Below are 17,773 nucleotides of genomic sequence, written 5' to 3'. Positions count from 1 at the left end.
CATAGAGCACCGGCGTCCCGGGCCAGGATCGCGATCTGCGCCTCCAATAGCCAATGGGCAGGCATGCGTTCTTGTTCTGTCGCGCACGGCCCACACTGAACTAGATACTTCCGCGTGGTGCACGCAGACGCAGGAGGTAGCGGGAGTACGCCTTAGCTTAGATGGCGACCAACAAGCCTTAATTTTTTCAATCTATGCGCGATCATTCGGTACTACGACATATCGAGTAGATATGTCTTTTGTAGAACACTTCTTAAGGATATATCCCCAGGATCGCGTTGTAGTTGGGGGTGATTTTAACGCCATGCACAGCAGCTGGGGATATCATCACTCAGATGCTAGGGGAAGGCACCTTTGGCAGCAAATTGTCAGAGCGAAACTGACCATAGCCAACGACCTCACGCTACCTACTCGCCTTGGCCAGCACAAAGGTCAACAAGACACTTCCCCCGACTTGACACTAGTGTCTCATCCCAGTGAGATCCTATGGTCGAGGGCTGATGATGTCATGGGCAGTGATCATTATCCCGTGGTGGTCTCATGGGTTCCTCGAGGGCGAACGTCATTACAGCGGCAACAACGCCGTCGAATAGAGGAGCACGTCTCATGGGACGATTTTCGTAGAATGCTCGGTACGGTGAACGCTCCCACAGGGTTAGACGAGCTCATTACTCAGATCAGCGATGCCAAGAAGAAAGCTACAACGAAGCTTTCAGTCAAGTTTGATGCCCCAAAGCCGGATTCCCACTTTTTGAATCTGTGGAATCGTAGGCTTCGGGCTCTCAAGGCGTATCGCCGATCAGGCCGGACACCCCATCGGAGGCGTGCTCTCACTCGCATCAGTCAAGAAGTTGAGAAGTATACTCTGCAGCTCGCTCTCCAAGACTGGCAGCTGCTGTGCCACTCACTCAATGGAGCAGCTAACTTATCGAAGGCCTGGCACATATTTCGAGCTATCCTTGGACGCAAGAAGCCAATTTCCCCTGCCCAATGCATGGCCTTGAAATTGAATGTCTCCCCGGCGAAGTTAGCTATACAAGCAGGGAAGGTATTTTTTCCCCAACCTGAAAATGCAGATGTCTTGCCTGCGGACCCCGTATCAGGTACATCAAACGATTACGACGTTCCCTTCACGTTAGACGAACTGGAGGCAGCTCTGTATGACTCCAATCACAATAGCGCCCCAGGGCCGGATGATATACGCTACTCAACACTTCTGAACCTTCCCAAGTCACATAAAGTTGCCCTCTTGAAAGAGATGAACAAGTACTGGGCCAACGGTGATCTTCCTCTTGCCTGGAAGAAGTCAGTGGTAATACCAATTCCAAAACCTGGCAAGCCAAGTCGAACATTACAAGACCTCAGGCCAATATCGCTGACGTCCAACCTTTGTAAGGTCATGGAACGTATGGCTCTAAGAAGACTTGAATGGTACTTAGACAAGTACAACGTCCTGTCTCCTATGCAAGTAGGTTTTCGTCGAGGGCTCTGTGCCCAAGACATTCTCAGAAGGCTTTATAACGACGTTCTCGCATACCCTAGCACCGCACAGCTCCGAGTGGTTGTTGGGGTAGACGTCAAAAAGGCGTTTGATTCCGTGCCCCACTCGACCATACTTCGCCGGCTACAGGAAGTGGGGATAGGCGGCAACCTCTACCGCTTCGTGAAAGCCTTTCTTGCAGAAAGAACTTTCTCGGTAATGGTTGTAGATACTCAGGGTGAATGGCAACATAACCAAACAGGTGTCCCCCAAGGCGCTGTCAAATCACCGGCTCTTTTTAACATTGCTATGTCAGGTCTCCCGCCAATGCTGTCGTCGATACCCGGTCTTAATTTTGCCGTGTATGCGGACGATATAACGTTGTGGACTAATTCAGGGTCCCCTGCAGAGCAAGAACTAGCCCTACAAACAGGCCTTAATGCCGTCCATGAATACATCAAGAAGTGTGGAATGGAAACCTCTCCCGAAAAAACCGAGTATGTGGTTGTCTTAAATGGTTCGCGGGTACGAGCCGAGGCCGAACGCAAACTTATCTCTCTTCATTTAGGGCACTCAGTTATCTGCCGGAAACAAACAATCCGTATACTCGGCATGCTTATTGACGAGGATGGAGGAGCCAAAAGCTGGCTTCACAACACGATGCATAGCTGTCATCAGGCATTACACCTTATGCGCCGCGTCTCTGCGCGTGGATGGGGAATCAAGGAGGTGGGGCTCCGTCAGATTACCCTGGCACTCATAACATCAAAAATCCTGTACGCATATTCGTACATGCGGCTTAACGCAACCCAACGCCTTCAGCTTGAGCGAATCAATCGCAAGGCGATGCGCCTGGTTACTGGTCTGCCGCAGTACTGCCCAGTAGTGAACCTACACGCATGCAGCAAAATCAATGCCCTACAGGATCTGGCAGAGCAGCAATCGCTAGCCCAGCGAGTCCGTCTCTCCACAACGGCGGCTGGCCGACAGATCCTGCGGGCATTAGGCTACAACGTTGACAACTTAGAGCCACTTTCGTCCGCTGCCCCGCCATGGGAACTGATCGACTTAGTAGATGGTATGCCATTACCAAAGAATATGAGTTCGGCTAATCCTCAAAGGCGCAAAGCTGCCGCCAAACGGCACGATAAGACATCATACAAGTTAGCCCAGGAAGGAGCCATCCAACTATACACGGACGCCGCTCAGTTTCAACATTGTGCCGCTATAGCTTGTCACGATTCTGTGTCAGATACCTCAGTAGTTCAACGGCTTTCCGAGGAACACACCGTCACCAATCTCGAACTCATGGCCATACGACTTGCCATTACTCGAATAGTAGAAAGACAAGATCCGGCTCCTTGCACCTACCATGTTTACACAGATTCACAAGCAGCGTACACCGCCTGCCGCGCAGGGGGAGCTGACTATGCCGTTCTCAACACTATTCGAACAGAAGCCCGTCGCCTGCGAGAGGAGGGCTACACTGTCATTATCAAATGGATTCCTGCACACGAAGGAATCACTGGAAACGAAAAGGCACACCAGGCAGCGCGCGCAGCAGCTCTTTCCGCACCTTTGCCTGGATCCACATTCGTTTCCGCTTCTTGGCCCCCTGATGACGTTGCGCACCCGTCATCACCCCATATGGATAGGGCGGAGACATGGCATCGCGCACAACGCTATCGTCGCAGCATACTCCAGCACTTGCCCAACCCTGAGCAACTATATCGCCGTCCACATAGCGCATTAAGGAGAGTGGAGGCAGTGCTCCTTCGCCGAGCCCAGACCGGCCAGCTTCTATCACCAGCGAAGTTGCACCTCATAAACCCGCGCTCATACCCGACTCCTCAGTGCCCGACGTGCCCTGCCAGAGGCACGGCCGAACATCTCCTTTGGAGCTGCCCTACCTTTGACGCAGTACGGGAAAGAGCACTCAAGTCCCTGGGCGGGCTTCGACCTGGAACCCTGCAGGAATGGGTCGATCCGCCATCGCACATCGGGCCATCAGACGCACTCCGGCTCTGGCGAACTTTTCTTTCCTACTTCAAGGAAGATGAAGGGCCAGGCCATCACTTCGCGGAGCCGACCTCGGGACGACACTACCTCGAGGAAGAAGTGGACACCGGTCCCCAACCCGCACTCCGACCTTCACCCCCACCCCCATCCTCACCCCCACCCTTAACCACTCCCCCACCCCAACCTCCATGAAGCACCTTAGTTCTGCCGCAAGGTATCGGCCTACTAAATGCAGAAATAAAGACGTTTAAAAAAAAAAAAAAAAGAACTACCCCGAAATTGCCGAAGCTTCTGATATCAAGAAAATACAGGTTGGCGATACTTCGACGACGTTTGGCTAAAAAAAATTAGACCAGGTTTAGTTTTCTTGGCCAAAAGCGAAGCATGTGCGCTAGCACGTCACGTCTCATTTCGCTTTAGGTTGGAGGCTAGGTTTCCAAGGCCAGACTTCAGGCAAAGAACGATGACACCGATGACTGAAGACCTTAGTGGTTCCACGCTATAAAATTTTGGGAAGGCTTACGGGACCCTAAGAGGGGAATTCGATAGCACTGGGTTCTGGATTCATTGCGCACGGATGCAAGTTGAAGATGATATGCAATGCATAGCACGAGACAGTGGCAGTTAAACATGTGGGGTTATCGATTCGGAATAGTTTATCCTAATGCCTGTACATAGTTCATGTACATAAAGCATAGAATCACTGTAATAAGTACCATGTTGAAAAAAAAGCGCCGGTTGCATAGTGCTCTCGTGCAGTGGCCGGTGCGGGTTCAAAACCCAAGGGCTGCGCAGTCGCGGCCATATTTGTAATTACTTAAGTACTTATTTTATTTCTCCCAGTCTAGCTAACTTTAGACAACGAGACAACGGGTATTTTCAAGATTCGAACCCTTAACGCTGGCGCACAAGAACTTTCTCTTGGTTGTTATCTAACGGGGATGTTGTTACGTTTCGCCTTCGTCGTGAGGGAAAATCGGCGCGGTTGCAGCGAAATGCCGACGAGTCGCTCAAGGCACGGTGAACTCCCGGATTGGCCACGGACGCGGCGACAATAATCCACCCTGAAACCAGCCAGTGCAGCTCTGCAGTGCACCCTCTTCTACGGAACGAAGTTAGCTGCCAAGAGGCCGGCAGTACTTGACATTCCGAGGGGCCCGGGGGTCAGCTGGGTTCAGTCATCAAGTTTGACAGCGGCATCTTTCTTCCAAGAAGAAGCTGAAGCGAGCGTTTTCCCTACCCCGCGTGGACCTGTACGTAGCCTGGACCCTGCACGTGCGACCACATGAAAAGCGCGGGAACGCCGCTCGTGGACATTCCAACGTCTGCGCGATGTAGACGGCATCCTTCTCTCTCTCCCCACACGTTACGGGGGCGTGGTTCTATAAGGAGAGTGTGTGTCATGGGTGCCAGTGAAGTTTTCAGGACACTCCTTCCTCTGCACAACGGCCTCCATCTAGGGAGCCCAGGGAAAGGAAACGCTATAAAACAGCGCCGAGAACGGCCGACTAGCTTCTCGTCACCAAGCTCCTTGTTATCGAGACTCTCTTAATGAGACATTCTCTTAGTTATTGTTTGTACATAATGTAATTTACGTGTATAACCTTCTCCTTGCCTTTCCCGCAACCTCGTCTCCGACCTCCCTCTTCCCCTCTCCGGCCCGACCAGGCTACCTGAGCCGCAACAATGTGCACTTGCGCAGTTCCTGTTCCTGGGTGCGTTGTTTGCGCATAATGTTTGTGCATGCATTAAAGTTATTTTTTACGATTTTATCTGTGTGACATCACCGGAACCCTGTACGACGAACTGTTGCGTCACAATCTTAGTACAAATGTGATCACATGAATGGCTCCACATGCAGTTCGGCCAGTGGCGAGCAAATATAAACTACATGGATAAGATTGTCTGAAGCGGCGGTGCTCGGCTTCCTGCGTGCGTCATACGGCTGCTTAATGACGTCACCCTCGTTTTCTTTCCACCGCTGGAGTTTTCGGTACCATCTACGAGTATACACACCCACAAACACGCTTCCGGCTTTTCCCGTAGTTTGACTAGTAATGTTTTTGCATTAAAAAGGAAGAAAAACAGAGGTTGGGGGCCACACTTCGCTGGACCAGCGGACGGGTCGCCTGCGACTGCCTTGACATTCCTTGAATAACGTTCGCTTAGCTGTTTTGCCGCCGCTCCGTATTGGTTCTTGTGTTGCAACGCGGTTGCCTTTGATCGTTCACGTCTCTTTCGCCGCGAATGCTACCCATCGTACGCTAACGTATTTGAATCCTTTACTTTCGCTGTTGAGAATTAAAAAGCTCTTTCTTGCTTTCTGGTTATCTGAGTTTTCGGCGAGCGAGATAGAGGTCGCGATCCTGACCGTTCCAAACGAAGGCTTCTTTCTGAACTAGAGATGCGTGCCATTAAACATGGTCCTCTGGAGCATTAGCGAGTTTTAGTATAGGGTCACCCTATCGCTTTGGGTCATAGGGAAATAGCGGGATGCTACTGCGCATGCGCAGAACGCTAACACCCCTTGGGTGTTTGGGTGAGCGGGCGACGCTAACGCTAAATCGGCGAAATAGCGTGCGCCCATAAGCCGGTTTACGTTGGGACAACATGGCGGCGCCCGCCGAAGCGGGCCCTCTCGCTTCATCACCGATTCGTCTTTGCCGCTACTCTGTGGGTCGCGCTCACATCAAACTAAAGGCGCACGAGGCTTTCGCTTTGGCTGAAGTTGCCTGAACAACAAAATTTTAACGATAAAACAGGCCGAATTTTCAGGTTGCTTCCGTGCTTACTGAGCGGCTAGGCTTAGCTAGTACGCGTCGACTGACGTCAGAAGCGCGGGAGGTTCGAACTACTGATCTTCACAAGCACGTTTGTAATTTTTTACCAGACCTTCACGCGCGTGCGACCTGTATATATTTATATTTATCATGTATATATGTAAATAGATTTATTGTCAGTGTACGCCTCTCCCTGTCCTTTCTACTATCCCCTCTCCTCTTTCATTTCACTTCTACACTCTGCCTGCTATCCTTTATTTCCGCTGCCCCTGCTCAGGTGCTTCCAGCAGCGATAGCAGATGCCGGGGTAGAAAAAATTCTTTTACCTTCCATATTCAATGCAAAATATTAAAAAAACCATTACTACTACTACTCTTCCTGTGTGAATAGTCTTGGCTCGGATTGAACGTGTTCGCAATATAAAAAAAATATTTGTATCATTTTTCGCTTTTCCTAATTAGTAATTGGTAACTGAAATAGTTTGCGCGTCGTTTTATTTACACAGTGAAAAAAGTATAGTATATATACTAACTTATTTGTTCGGAAAGCTTCTCTTTCCCGCCGTCATGGAGCTGCCTTCAAGCAACGCAAAGCGGCCATCCGCGACCCTATTCTATAGACAGAAAACGTGATCCCGTTCCCCTAACCCTAAACGCATGCGGATAGGGTCGCCCTATTCGCCCCGACGCTATTCTAAAACTCTCTATTAGATTATTCACGTTGTTAAAGGTACGCTAAGGACAAAGCCAATGAATTATTGTTGTCCGCAAAAATCCATTCTTCGGCACTTTCTCCCTATGTGGACGTTTATCCAGCAGCGAAAGACGGATTTATCGGCTAGAAAGAAGGTTTCAAAAATCTTAGATTGAAATCCTTGACGTCCTTACCGAAAAGCAACAGGTTACCACATTTCTGAAGTCAATGGCTTTGTAGCATTGAGTCTGGGATCCGCGTCTAAAAATTAAATGTTGATGAACACGTTTTGCCGTCAAAATCATCCGGTGATGGCGACACTTTTAAACCCTTTGGGGGTTTTTCTAGCTTAAAACAGTGCAAACAATCTGTTTTCGGGGCACTGGTCTCGTTGTGATTAAAACGCTGCACGCTGTCAATACAGGCCAAATGTATAGATCTTCAGTGGCTCTTTAATTCTATGACAGCTACACAAGCGACAGCGTATTTTTTTATTCCTTCTTGCGTAAGCGCGTTGGATAGGGTAGCACACTAAGCTTCGCAGCTCTAGTTCCTTTTTAAGGGTGCAGGAACTTATGTGTGTCTCTCTCACACATGTCCTAGTTCGTGGCCTGTTTTGTTGAGCACAAGTCATATTCCAGCTAATATGCACCCAACCACACCGAAGGGAATGTTCGAGGTCGCATTAAACGTTTCGCATATTGCCTAGCTTTAAGCAAAAGTTCGAAACTTCATTTACCATGGCTGTGTATATCGTGCCTGCCAACCCGATGCCTATGTTTGAGTAGACCAGAGGCACTGGAAAGACTGCAAAGAAGAAAACACTCAATGGAAATGTCTTGCCAGAGCACAATGTCTGGTTATATCACACAACGGCGCGAAACACATTCAGTGATTGAACACGGAAGCTTCGTTTCAAAAAACCGAATTCTGAAATGGTAAGCTTGCTTTTGAAAAAAGAAAATGTTGGATCTCCGCAAACGCTTAGTATGCAGTTTCCCTGGTTCGTTAGCTCAGCACGTTTTATTTTCTTTATAATATGCAAAATGAGGTGATCAGTGATGAGTTCACAACGAGTATATTCCTTTAATAAACTCACCGTACCCGTGATCTTTCGCCAGCTCCTCTCATTTCAACTGATCATCATTTCGAACAACAGGTATGAAGACGAACGGCCAGAAATACGTACAGGTAGAAATTCCAATGGCGGCGCTGTAGATGCCCACTGCTCCCAGTGTTTGCTGCATTCGAGAACGTTCAGAAAATTGGAAATACGTTCGAATGTTGTGCACATTCCTGCGTACTTCAAAAAGAACGATTACACATCCTTCTAAAAGCGACTCCGCAGAATACATACGTCGCTGTCAGGTTTGCTTACGGGGCATGGCTTTGCATATGGAGCTGGTAGATCTCTCGGCAGCGAAACATATTTGGTTTGATAGTCCCTTCTTGTTGATCTATTTGGCAAATACTCTAGAAGCATTTGCCTGAGTGATCACAGGAGGGCAAGGTACCCCTCCTAATGGGCACTAAGCTAATAGCTACATCTGTCTGCAGCTGTGGAACTTCTGGAACTTTGATCTGTCAGAGCTTTTTCAGCACTAGTAACAGGAATGCGTTTGTGTCTGATTTATTTTTTTCTCTCCTGATAAGTTGTTCGCTTCAATTTTTCATTATCTTCGAACTTTCTTCGTTTGCCTCTTTCTTCAGATGTACAGACGACACATGCTCAAAGTATTTGAAAAGCTGCTTGCCATTTATATGCAGTCATCCACTCTCTTCGGAATTCTCAACCGGAATTCAGTTGCCACAGATACGATCACGACAGAAAAATAGTGAGATGGATGGAATTAGTCAAGATTCCAGGAATACCTTGTTATGTTGATCGCCATAACAAAATACACGGCCTACTATCCAATTTCATGTTACCCAAGACCACAAGCATGCTCTGAGGTGTTAACAATGAAGCAAATTATTTATATTCGGAAAAAACTGCTCTTTAATTTGGACCAAAGAGTATGAGCCGAAAAGTTTCTGCAAAAAAAAATGTTTACCAGCTACTTTTCAAGGAATTTTTAATGCCGATCGTTAAGAACAAGATCTGTAGGTGATCCCGAAAAGTTTTAGTTTTCTGTGATTGATAACGGTAGTGATTTTCGCACGCCTTCCTGAAGAAGACCGAAGAACGAATATCTTTGACAAGAGCCAAAGACGGGGCCAGTCACGTTTAGAAACAAACTTGTTGATACCATTAGTTTAGCGAGATATAAAAATAACGGGCATGACATGCAACATGATAATTAGCCGCGTACGTGAACTTAGCTCCGCTTGAGAGAGCAAAAGTAAAAAGTAAATGATATAAGGGGATAACTTATTTTCATTGCGTTACAGATAACGCGGCAGTCTTTATTTTCAAACATACGCCCTCTTCAGATGACGGAGGCAACACACAAGCAGTCTACCACTGGGCATGGTTCCTTGCAAATGCAACAAATTTCAGATGCCCAGTTTATCAGATCCTATTTATTTATTTCACATCACTGCTGCTGTCATACGCCTGGCAGTTCAAGACCGCGACTACAGTAAGGTATTACCAGTTGGTAGGTTCCTTTTTCCATAGACCTTTTTCTGTAGTGAATTCCTTAGCACATCCTCGAATTATTTATTTTAATTTAAGAATTTCGAATGGTATCGGCAGCTTCTTCCATGCAGCATAGTCACGGCATTCGGGAACTTGTATCAACACCAGATTTGCTTCTGTGGAGCAGTATTTTTGTTAATCGAAGTGTATTTCGATTTCAGGACATAAGTTTTAATTTATTGTTGAACCATAGTATTATTTGCATCTAAATAAAAGCAATAACTTCATTTAATTATTATCACAAAACACCTACTGTAAAAAACCTGCCGACACCTAGTGCAAAGAACCGTAAATCGTTTACTCGTAGAGTGTCACAGACCATTCTTTCATTCACATAGCCGCCACGATGGCTCAGTGGTTATAGTGCTCTTCTCCTGACCGAAAGACGCGGGTTCGATCCCTGCCGCAGCGGTCCCATTCCGATGGAGGCGAAATGCTAGAGGCCCGCGAGCTGTGCGATGTCAATGCACGTTAAAGAGCCCCAGGTGGTCGAAATTTCCGGAGCCCCTCCACCACGGCGTCTCTCATAGCATGAGTCGCTTTGGGACGTTAAACCCACATAACCCAAATTATCCACATAAGCGTCATTCACTTACACTGAGGACAAAATAGACGACGCAAGCTATGATGCCGACCTTGTTGTCGAAGCGCAGACGCAAGTACTTTGTGTCATGGAAAAGAAGAGAACAATCACAAATAAAATGTTTGCGGCGTGCGAGTAATGGCGTCTAATGAACTACGTGAAAATGGGAAGTCACTGACTTCTGACGACACTTTGTCATCGCGCTTGCCATTGTCATCAGCGTTTAAAAAGCATGGGATTTAAGTTGGTGTTAGCTTACTATTGGGACTAGCCTTGCAAATAGTTTACGGCATTCGCTTCGCCATAACCCTACTTTAAAGCAAAAAAAAAAGTTTGAAAAGCTAGCTGTCATCGTTAACGACCTGTCCGCCTCCTTTGTGTATACACAGGTACTCCTAGCTGTCGTCGTCGCTATTTATCGCTCACTTCCATCTTTGTAGATAAAACCGCGAAGCCTCTCTCCTAACTGTTCAGTTCTCACGCAGGTAAACGGTGTCTTGTAAAGAACTATGTTGGACTCACTCGTCTACTGAAAAAAGTCCGCTTCTCCGCACATACCAGAAAGCACAGGTTAAGCACGTCACAACAGTGCCCAAGTCAAAGTCACACCTGCTGCTTAGATTGTAGAGGTTTGCTTTCGCCTTTTCTGTACCTTATCAGCACGGAGACCTCAAAAGCAATTAAGAGGGCACTTTGGCTCTCTAAAGTGCTGCAAGGCGAAAGCCTTTCCTTGCGCACTGCTTCGCATTTATTTCTTTATTTTTATGTTTGTTTGTTTTTCAATGTTTCATTCTCTTTAATATTTCATTCCTTGTCTCTTTAATGTTTTAATTCTTTACTTTTATTTATTTTTTATTTTTCCGTCAGCGAAGGGAGGAAGATGGGAGTGAACGAAGACACCGTATTCACTAGACGCGCCTTTGTTCATTCCAAACCATCGAGCTGGCATGGCGGAGTGGTTACTGTGCTCGTCTCGCACTCCAGATACCCTGTTTCTATTCCCCTACTCGACCAATTTCCTGCTTGGTTTTATTTATTTATTTATTTATTTTGCTTGGAGCATCCCTGTACCATCCCTTTAATTGGTTGCATGGTTACCAGCCAAAGTACAATTGGTCCCGTTTGAAATTCGCACACTGTGATGTCACGACCATTTCGACCAATTGAGAAGCTTGACACTTCTGTCGACACGTCCTGCCTACAACGATCACGCCTTAAAGGTTTCCGCCTTAATATTTTCGCTCACTCTCTGGGTATAGAAGTAATAACAATAGAGGTTGCGCACTTCATATAGAGTCGCCAGAATGCATCAATGTCCTGACCCAGCGGGACCAAAATACCACAGGTAATAAAGGTGATCATGTCGATTAACTTTGCTCACAAACGTCAAGAGTTGTAGGTGTGCTCAATACAAATCCTCATTCATTCCCTGCCAACCTTAAACAGCTCTTTTATAATTCTTTGTTTCATTCAGTACTCAGTTACTGTGCACTGGTGTTGCCGAACACTAGTTCGCAAACCAAACTAATATTGCTACAAAAAGGGCAGAACGAGGAATACGAAATTTTCTATTTAATGAGCATGCTAAAAGTCTTCTTCAGTAAACACAAAATAATAAAATCTGTCAATACATACTAGAGCAAACTTATAAAAAGTTACACTTCAGCGATGCAGGGGAAGTTAGATTCCATCCTCTCACGCGCTAGTCTCCGCAAAATAAAAGAAGAGTACATCTACCCTCATCAGCATCAACTACTAGAGAATATGTCTTTCACACGCACAAGTGATGATCGCCTTCGTGTTGATATACGCTCCTCTGTAAACTTAGCGACTTCGTGAAGCACCACAGAAATATAATAGCAGTGAACAAAAGTTGCATTATGAAGTTATTTCTGTAAAGACCCTTAGTTGAAGCTAGAGGCAGCTTTTGTTGATTCTTTTTTGAATCCCGTTTTTTTCGGTTGTTTTCCGCACTGTGCCTAAGAATTACAAAGCAATTTTAAATCATAACAATGCTCTCATTATTTCCCGGGTGGTTGGAGCCTTGTTAAGGTGCTATTTTGAATATTTTTCTCCCGATTTCTTTTCGCCATGTACCTCTTGTTGGTGGAAATAGATTGATTGATTGATTGATTGATTGATTGATTGATTGATTGATTGATTGATTGATTGATTGATTGATTGACTTTCACGAGATCGCTGACTGTCCGATCAACACGTTCCTTGTGGCTCAGGCAGTGCCTAGGCAACACGCTCTTTAGGCAGCAGGCAACAGCGGAAATTTTCGGTGAATACTTAATGCACTCCGATATTTTTTTTGGTTCTTGAGATGCACACAAAAGGAGATGTTGGTTCCTGATTATGGCTTCGGCTGCTGCTTTGCACATAATTGAAGAAAAACACTTGAACTAGCGGCATAATGATCAAGAAAACAGTGCTACAACACACACAATCCACGAGACAAATAATAAAATTGACAGGCCAGAAATGCTAACATAAAATAAAAAAATAATTTATACGTAATGATATGTTCATGTTATCACTTCAATCTTGCTCAACCAGTACAAAGACACTCAAAAAAGTCATTATGCCTTTCTCTCCTGGCCCTCATAGAGTCCTTTAGTGCAAAGCTAACAATGCGATTCTACCGATTCTACTGTATTGACTGCATCTTGTTCCTGCTCGTCTGCGTATGCCACAAGTTTGATGTTGTGTCCACTCCTATCTTGGTCCAGGTTGGACCGATAGTATGTACAGCCGCCACAGACTTAACACGAACGACGGAATGCGTGGCATGGACTGCCGTCAGCGCCACGAAGTGATCGTCATCGGATGCGAGATAATGCTGTCGGAATGTTTGCGGTGTCTGACGATAGAAGGTGCGAACCGCGGCAGCTTAGCGGGCAGTTCCTGGCTGCTGCGATAAGAAAACTGCAAAGAGCGTTGCCGGGGCCGTGGAGGCCGAATCGGCGAGCAAAAAGCTCTGAAACGCCCCCGTGACGAGCACGCTGTCCACGCGGCGATCAGGCACAAGCGGAAAAGCAGTAAAAGCGAGCTGCGCACCAGCTATCGTCCGCCACCGCAAACATACCGAGAGCATTGTCTCGCACCAACGACTATCGCTTCGTGGCGCTGACGGCAGTCCAGGCCACGCTTTCCGTCATTCGTGTTAAGTCTGTGGGCGGCTGTACAAATAAATAGACGAATAAATAAAGTGGGGCTAGTTGGTATTTCATAAGTGCAAAAGTTCAGAAGTGCAAGATGCCGGGCTAGTTGGTAATCCATGATGAAATAACAGCGCAAGGAACGGGACGAAAACACGAAGGAAGAAGACACAGACACGGGCGCTGACTAACAACTGAAATTTTATTTCGAAGCAGGACACATATATAAAGTACAAAGAGGGGGGTGTGTCCAAGGCGATCCTGCACAATCACCGAAACAGTGTAGTCACGTCCAAGGGTAAAAACGATAAAAAGGTGAAAAAGCCGAAAGAAAGACAAAAAGCGATAAAACCACGGTGTAAGAGGCCGGGACGGAAGTAAAAGCGATGAAAACGATGAAAACGGATATGCACATAGCCAAAAGGCAAAAAAACAGCGTTAAACTAACGGTGAAAAACGGGACTAAAATCGCGGCACAAGGTGATTAACAAAAAAGACAGAGAGGGGCATTTCAGAACAGGATTAAACATTTACCCTGCCCCTAAGAAAGTCCAATTCTTTTTGCGACAGGCACAGGGAGGGTGCACTCACACATTGCTTTTTTGCGTTGTGGATTTCGAATGCTTCTACGATTTCCCTGGATATCCTATCCCGTCCTCTGGCAAGAACTGTGCAGCGATTGAAATCTGGGTAACAGGTTTCGTCCGGATCATTACGTTTGCACTTTTTGCAGTGCTTGGCAAGGTGCCCAGAAATTGCAATATTGTCTACATTATTCCTGTGCTCTTGAAGCCTAATGTTGAGGCACCTGCCTGTTTGGCCAATGTATCTCTTCCCACAGGAAGAGATATATACAAAAACAAGGTGTCTGCATAGGCTCTTGCGTAGCACCTATCCTAAGCGAACTCTTCCTTGCTAGATACGATAGGATGTTGAATGACAGGATCGCTGATACGTGCGTAGCAAAAATTTTTCGTTACGTGGATGACTATCTCGTCCTTTTGAATTGCAGCCACGAAGCATTTAACCCTATGGTATCCGAAATTCTTTCTATGTTTGGCCAATGTATTCCTCTGGCTTTGACGCATGAAACACCGCATGAATGCTCAATCAGATTTCTGGACTTACGACTGCATTTCTCTAACCAGCATACCTGCTGGTCCTATCAGCCCAGGGGTAAAAAACCTATTCTGCCTTTTATGTCTGCCCATACAAAACTCGTTAAGAGAGGGATAGTAAGACTTTGCTTTCAAAACGCGCTTCAGAAGTCCTGTGAACATCATTTCCAGGATAGTTTCAGCAACCAGGTCGAGCGCCTGTCAACCGCCGGATATCCCCTGAACGTTCTGGTGTCCGTGGCCGGGTCCGTCGCCAAGAAACAAGGACGACATGACGCGCAGGAGGCGTCCAACAGGGAGAATAGAAGAGTGGTCGTAATGCCCTACATTCATGAGGTCAGCCACCGCCTCAAAAAGGTCGCGCAACGTTCAGGGGTTGACGTTGTCTTTTCAGCGCCAAACAAGCTTTCCGCCCTATGCCCGAAGGTGAACAAACCTCTGATCGCCCGTGGGTGTGGGCAGACTCATTCGGAACAACTCGTCCCCTGCAAAACCGGCGTCGTCTACTCTCTGCCCGTATCCTGTGGGAAGAGATACATTGGCCAAACAGGCAGGTGCCTCAACATTAGGCTTCAAGAGCACAGGAATAATGTAGACAATATTGCAATTTCTGGGCACCTTGCCAAGCACTGCAAAAAGTGCAAACGTAATGATCCGGACGAAACCTGTTACCCAGATTTCAATCGCTGCACAGTTCTTGCCAGAGGACGGGATAGGATATCCAGGGAAATCGTAGAAGCATTCGAAATCCACAACGCAAAAAAACAATGTGTGAGTGCACCCTCCCTGTGCCTGTCGCAAAAAGAATTGGACTTTCTTAGGGGCAGGGTAAATGTTTAATCCTGTTCTTAAATGCCCCTCTCTGTCTTTTTTGTTAATCACCTTGTGCCGCGATTTTAGTCCCGTTTTTCACCGTTAGTTTAACGCTGTTTTTTTTTTTGCCTTTTGGCTATGTGCATATCCGTTTTCATCGTTTTCATCGCTTTTACTTCCGTCCCGGCCTCTTACACCGTGGTTTTATCGCTTTTTGTCTTTCTTTCGGCTTTTTCACCTTTTATCGTTTTTACCCTTGGACGTGACTACACTGTTTCGGTGATTGTGCAGGATCGCCTTGAACACACACCCCTCTTTGTACTTTATTTATGTGTCCTGCTTCGAAATAAAATTTCAGTTGTTAGTCAGCGCCCGTGTCTGTGTCTTCTTCCTTCGTGTTTTCGTCCCGTTCCTTGCGCTGTTATTTCATCATGGTGTTTCATCTTTAGATCTGTAGCAGAAATGTGCTGAGCATAAAAAAAAACAAGACGATGCGCTTCGTCCAGTCCTGTATCGTCTTGTTTTTTTTATACTCAGCGCTTTCTGTTACAGGTCTTATAGTGTCATTGTATATGCCTCGATTTCCACTCTGACCCTCAGGAAGTTACCTGAAAGACTGACGCCGCGCGGAGATCGTACAGCAGGGGAACCAAGACCGCCGACGTGGCCAACACCGCCAAAGGTATCGAGACTAGCTGCCACAGCACGTGGAACCCGTAGGCGTAGTAGTGGCCGAGGAAGCCCACCACAGACACCGCATTCACCACGGAACCCAAGACAGAGATGGTGAGCGCGACCTCAGGAAGACTGCGGCCACCCAGGAATGCTTCTACCACGGCACTGTTGCCACCGCTGTCATCTGAGACCTAAGCAGAAAAGGGGGATGTATCTTAGCTCGGTATTTTCTGAGGCCACCTAAGGAAAGCAAAAAAAAAAACACACAACATTCCTTCGAACGCCAGCCCAGCTCTTGAGCAGTGTTCTTACCTCTCCTCCACCGGCACATTGATAGTGTGCTGCGACAAGAGCACATCATAGAAGTACAAGGTCGTCCACTCTTAGGGTGGACACGCAAGCACGATGCCGCACTCTACAGAGCGCCAGTGCGTGTCCGATCCGGCCACGCATCGAAGCAAAGTGGCGCAGGCGAAGAGGGACCTGGAGGTACTGCTTCCCGTCGTCTACCGCTTCCCTTCATTTCATGGGCACTTCGTCCCAACTGAAGCTCCGAAGAGCGCGACCTCGCGTTCGCGTGTCGATCTTAAGAGCGGACGACCCTCTACAGAGGTATGAACGGCAGCGATATACACGTATAGAAGGCCATTTTCGAGTTCCACCATACGTGAAGCTCCTCTAGAGGTGAAGCGCAGGTTTGGGGAAGACATTTTAAGACACTTTGTATTAATGGTCTTTTTTTTGTCCATTTCGGTGTCATCTGTGCGCTAAATGTCGGGTTCTCTAACAATTATCATCACAATTATCATCAATTATCAATTATCATCAATAACGGCAATATAATTCAAGAGCCATATGTATTTAACTTTGCTGGATCAGTCTATGGCTCTTACATATTCACTTCTGCCACCTGTGACTATTGCCCTGCCGTGTAACTGGCCAAGTCCATTGTCAAACATCTCCTGGAAATTAGCTTACGGTCACTGCAAGCAACTCTGATGGTGCGCTGACAGAGCGATTTCCTCATTCTTTGCTCTTCGCTTTCAAGTCCAACTGTTGGTTGGAGGGTACATAAAGCAACAATTACGAGCTACATACAGCACTTGTGAGGACCGGACGAGCTGAAGTATTTATTAGACTACGTTTCCATGCAAAACGAGCAAAATTTTACCATGAACAGGTTGACGAGAGAGCCATTCATCGTTTATGCGAGGTGCACGTGCTCGGACTCTTTCTGGACGTGACACCCGCCGTAATATTACCGACGAATTACTGCTTTAAATCGCTGGGAAATTTTCATTACGGCGCCCTACGCTGGGCAAACAGATGCTCTGCTAGTGAAGAGGGGTCCCATATGTTGCGGCTTTTACCAAAATCCCTCAACAGAGAAGTATACGGTACCTTCATCTTACCGGTATTCACCTGCGAATAAGATAGCACTGAAAACTAGAATATTTGATTGGTGTAAGCGGTCACCGGAGTCCCTAAGTGTGCTGAGAACGCGATCTAATCGAAGACTGCAAGCGGAAGAATGGGGAGTATGCCCATGAGCGAGTAGTCGCCAAAAGGAGCCTGTGAGACGCCCAGCAGGGCAGTCGCCTGAGAAACATCACAATTGGTAAGCAGGTCCAGACCACTAGTACCAATCATCTTTCGCTGAATAATGCTCAAGACCGGTAAGCTTATGTCTAATAGATTTTTTAGATTTTTGTCCAGTGCAATTCTTTGTCTATTGTGTCCGATTAATATAGTTGCTGAAATTTACTTGTGATGAATGTGCATTCATTGTCATTTTTCCCCTCCTGTA

At 46.8% G+C, this 17,773-nt stretch overlaps 1 protein-coding gene across 2 annotated transcripts in view; it reads right to left on the bottom strand.

The window, feature by feature from the left end:
- LOC149347126 (sodium-coupled monocarboxylate transporter 1-like) overlaps positions 1-17,773 on the bottom strand; it is a 60,616-nt gene that overhangs the window by 29,025 nt on the left and 13,818 nt on the right. For both annotated transcript variants that reach the window (XM_089586892.1, XM_089586891.1), the window contains exons 2-5: positions 15,900-16,157; positions 10,210-10,275; positions 8,162-8,213; positions 7,712-7,779 (exon numbers count right to left, since the gene is read on the bottom strand). In XM_089586892.1, the coding sequence (XP_089443018.1) occupies positions 7,712-7,779; positions 8,162-8,213; positions 10,210-10,275; positions 15,900-16,157 (444 nt within the window). The remainder of the gene's footprint in view (positions 1-7,711; positions 7,780-8,161; positions 8,214-10,209; positions 10,276-15,899; positions 16,158-17,773) is intronic.

The sequence above is a fragment of the Amblyomma mixtum genome, chromosome 4, assembly GCF_055824585.1.
Source record: "Amblyomma mixtum isolate Tamu chromosome 4, ASM5582458v1, whole genome shotgun sequence".
NCBI lineage: Eukaryota > Metazoa > Arthropoda > Arachnida > Ixodida > Ixodidae > Amblyomma > Amblyomma mixtum.
This window is presented reverse-complemented; position numbering and strand designations above follow the sequence as displayed.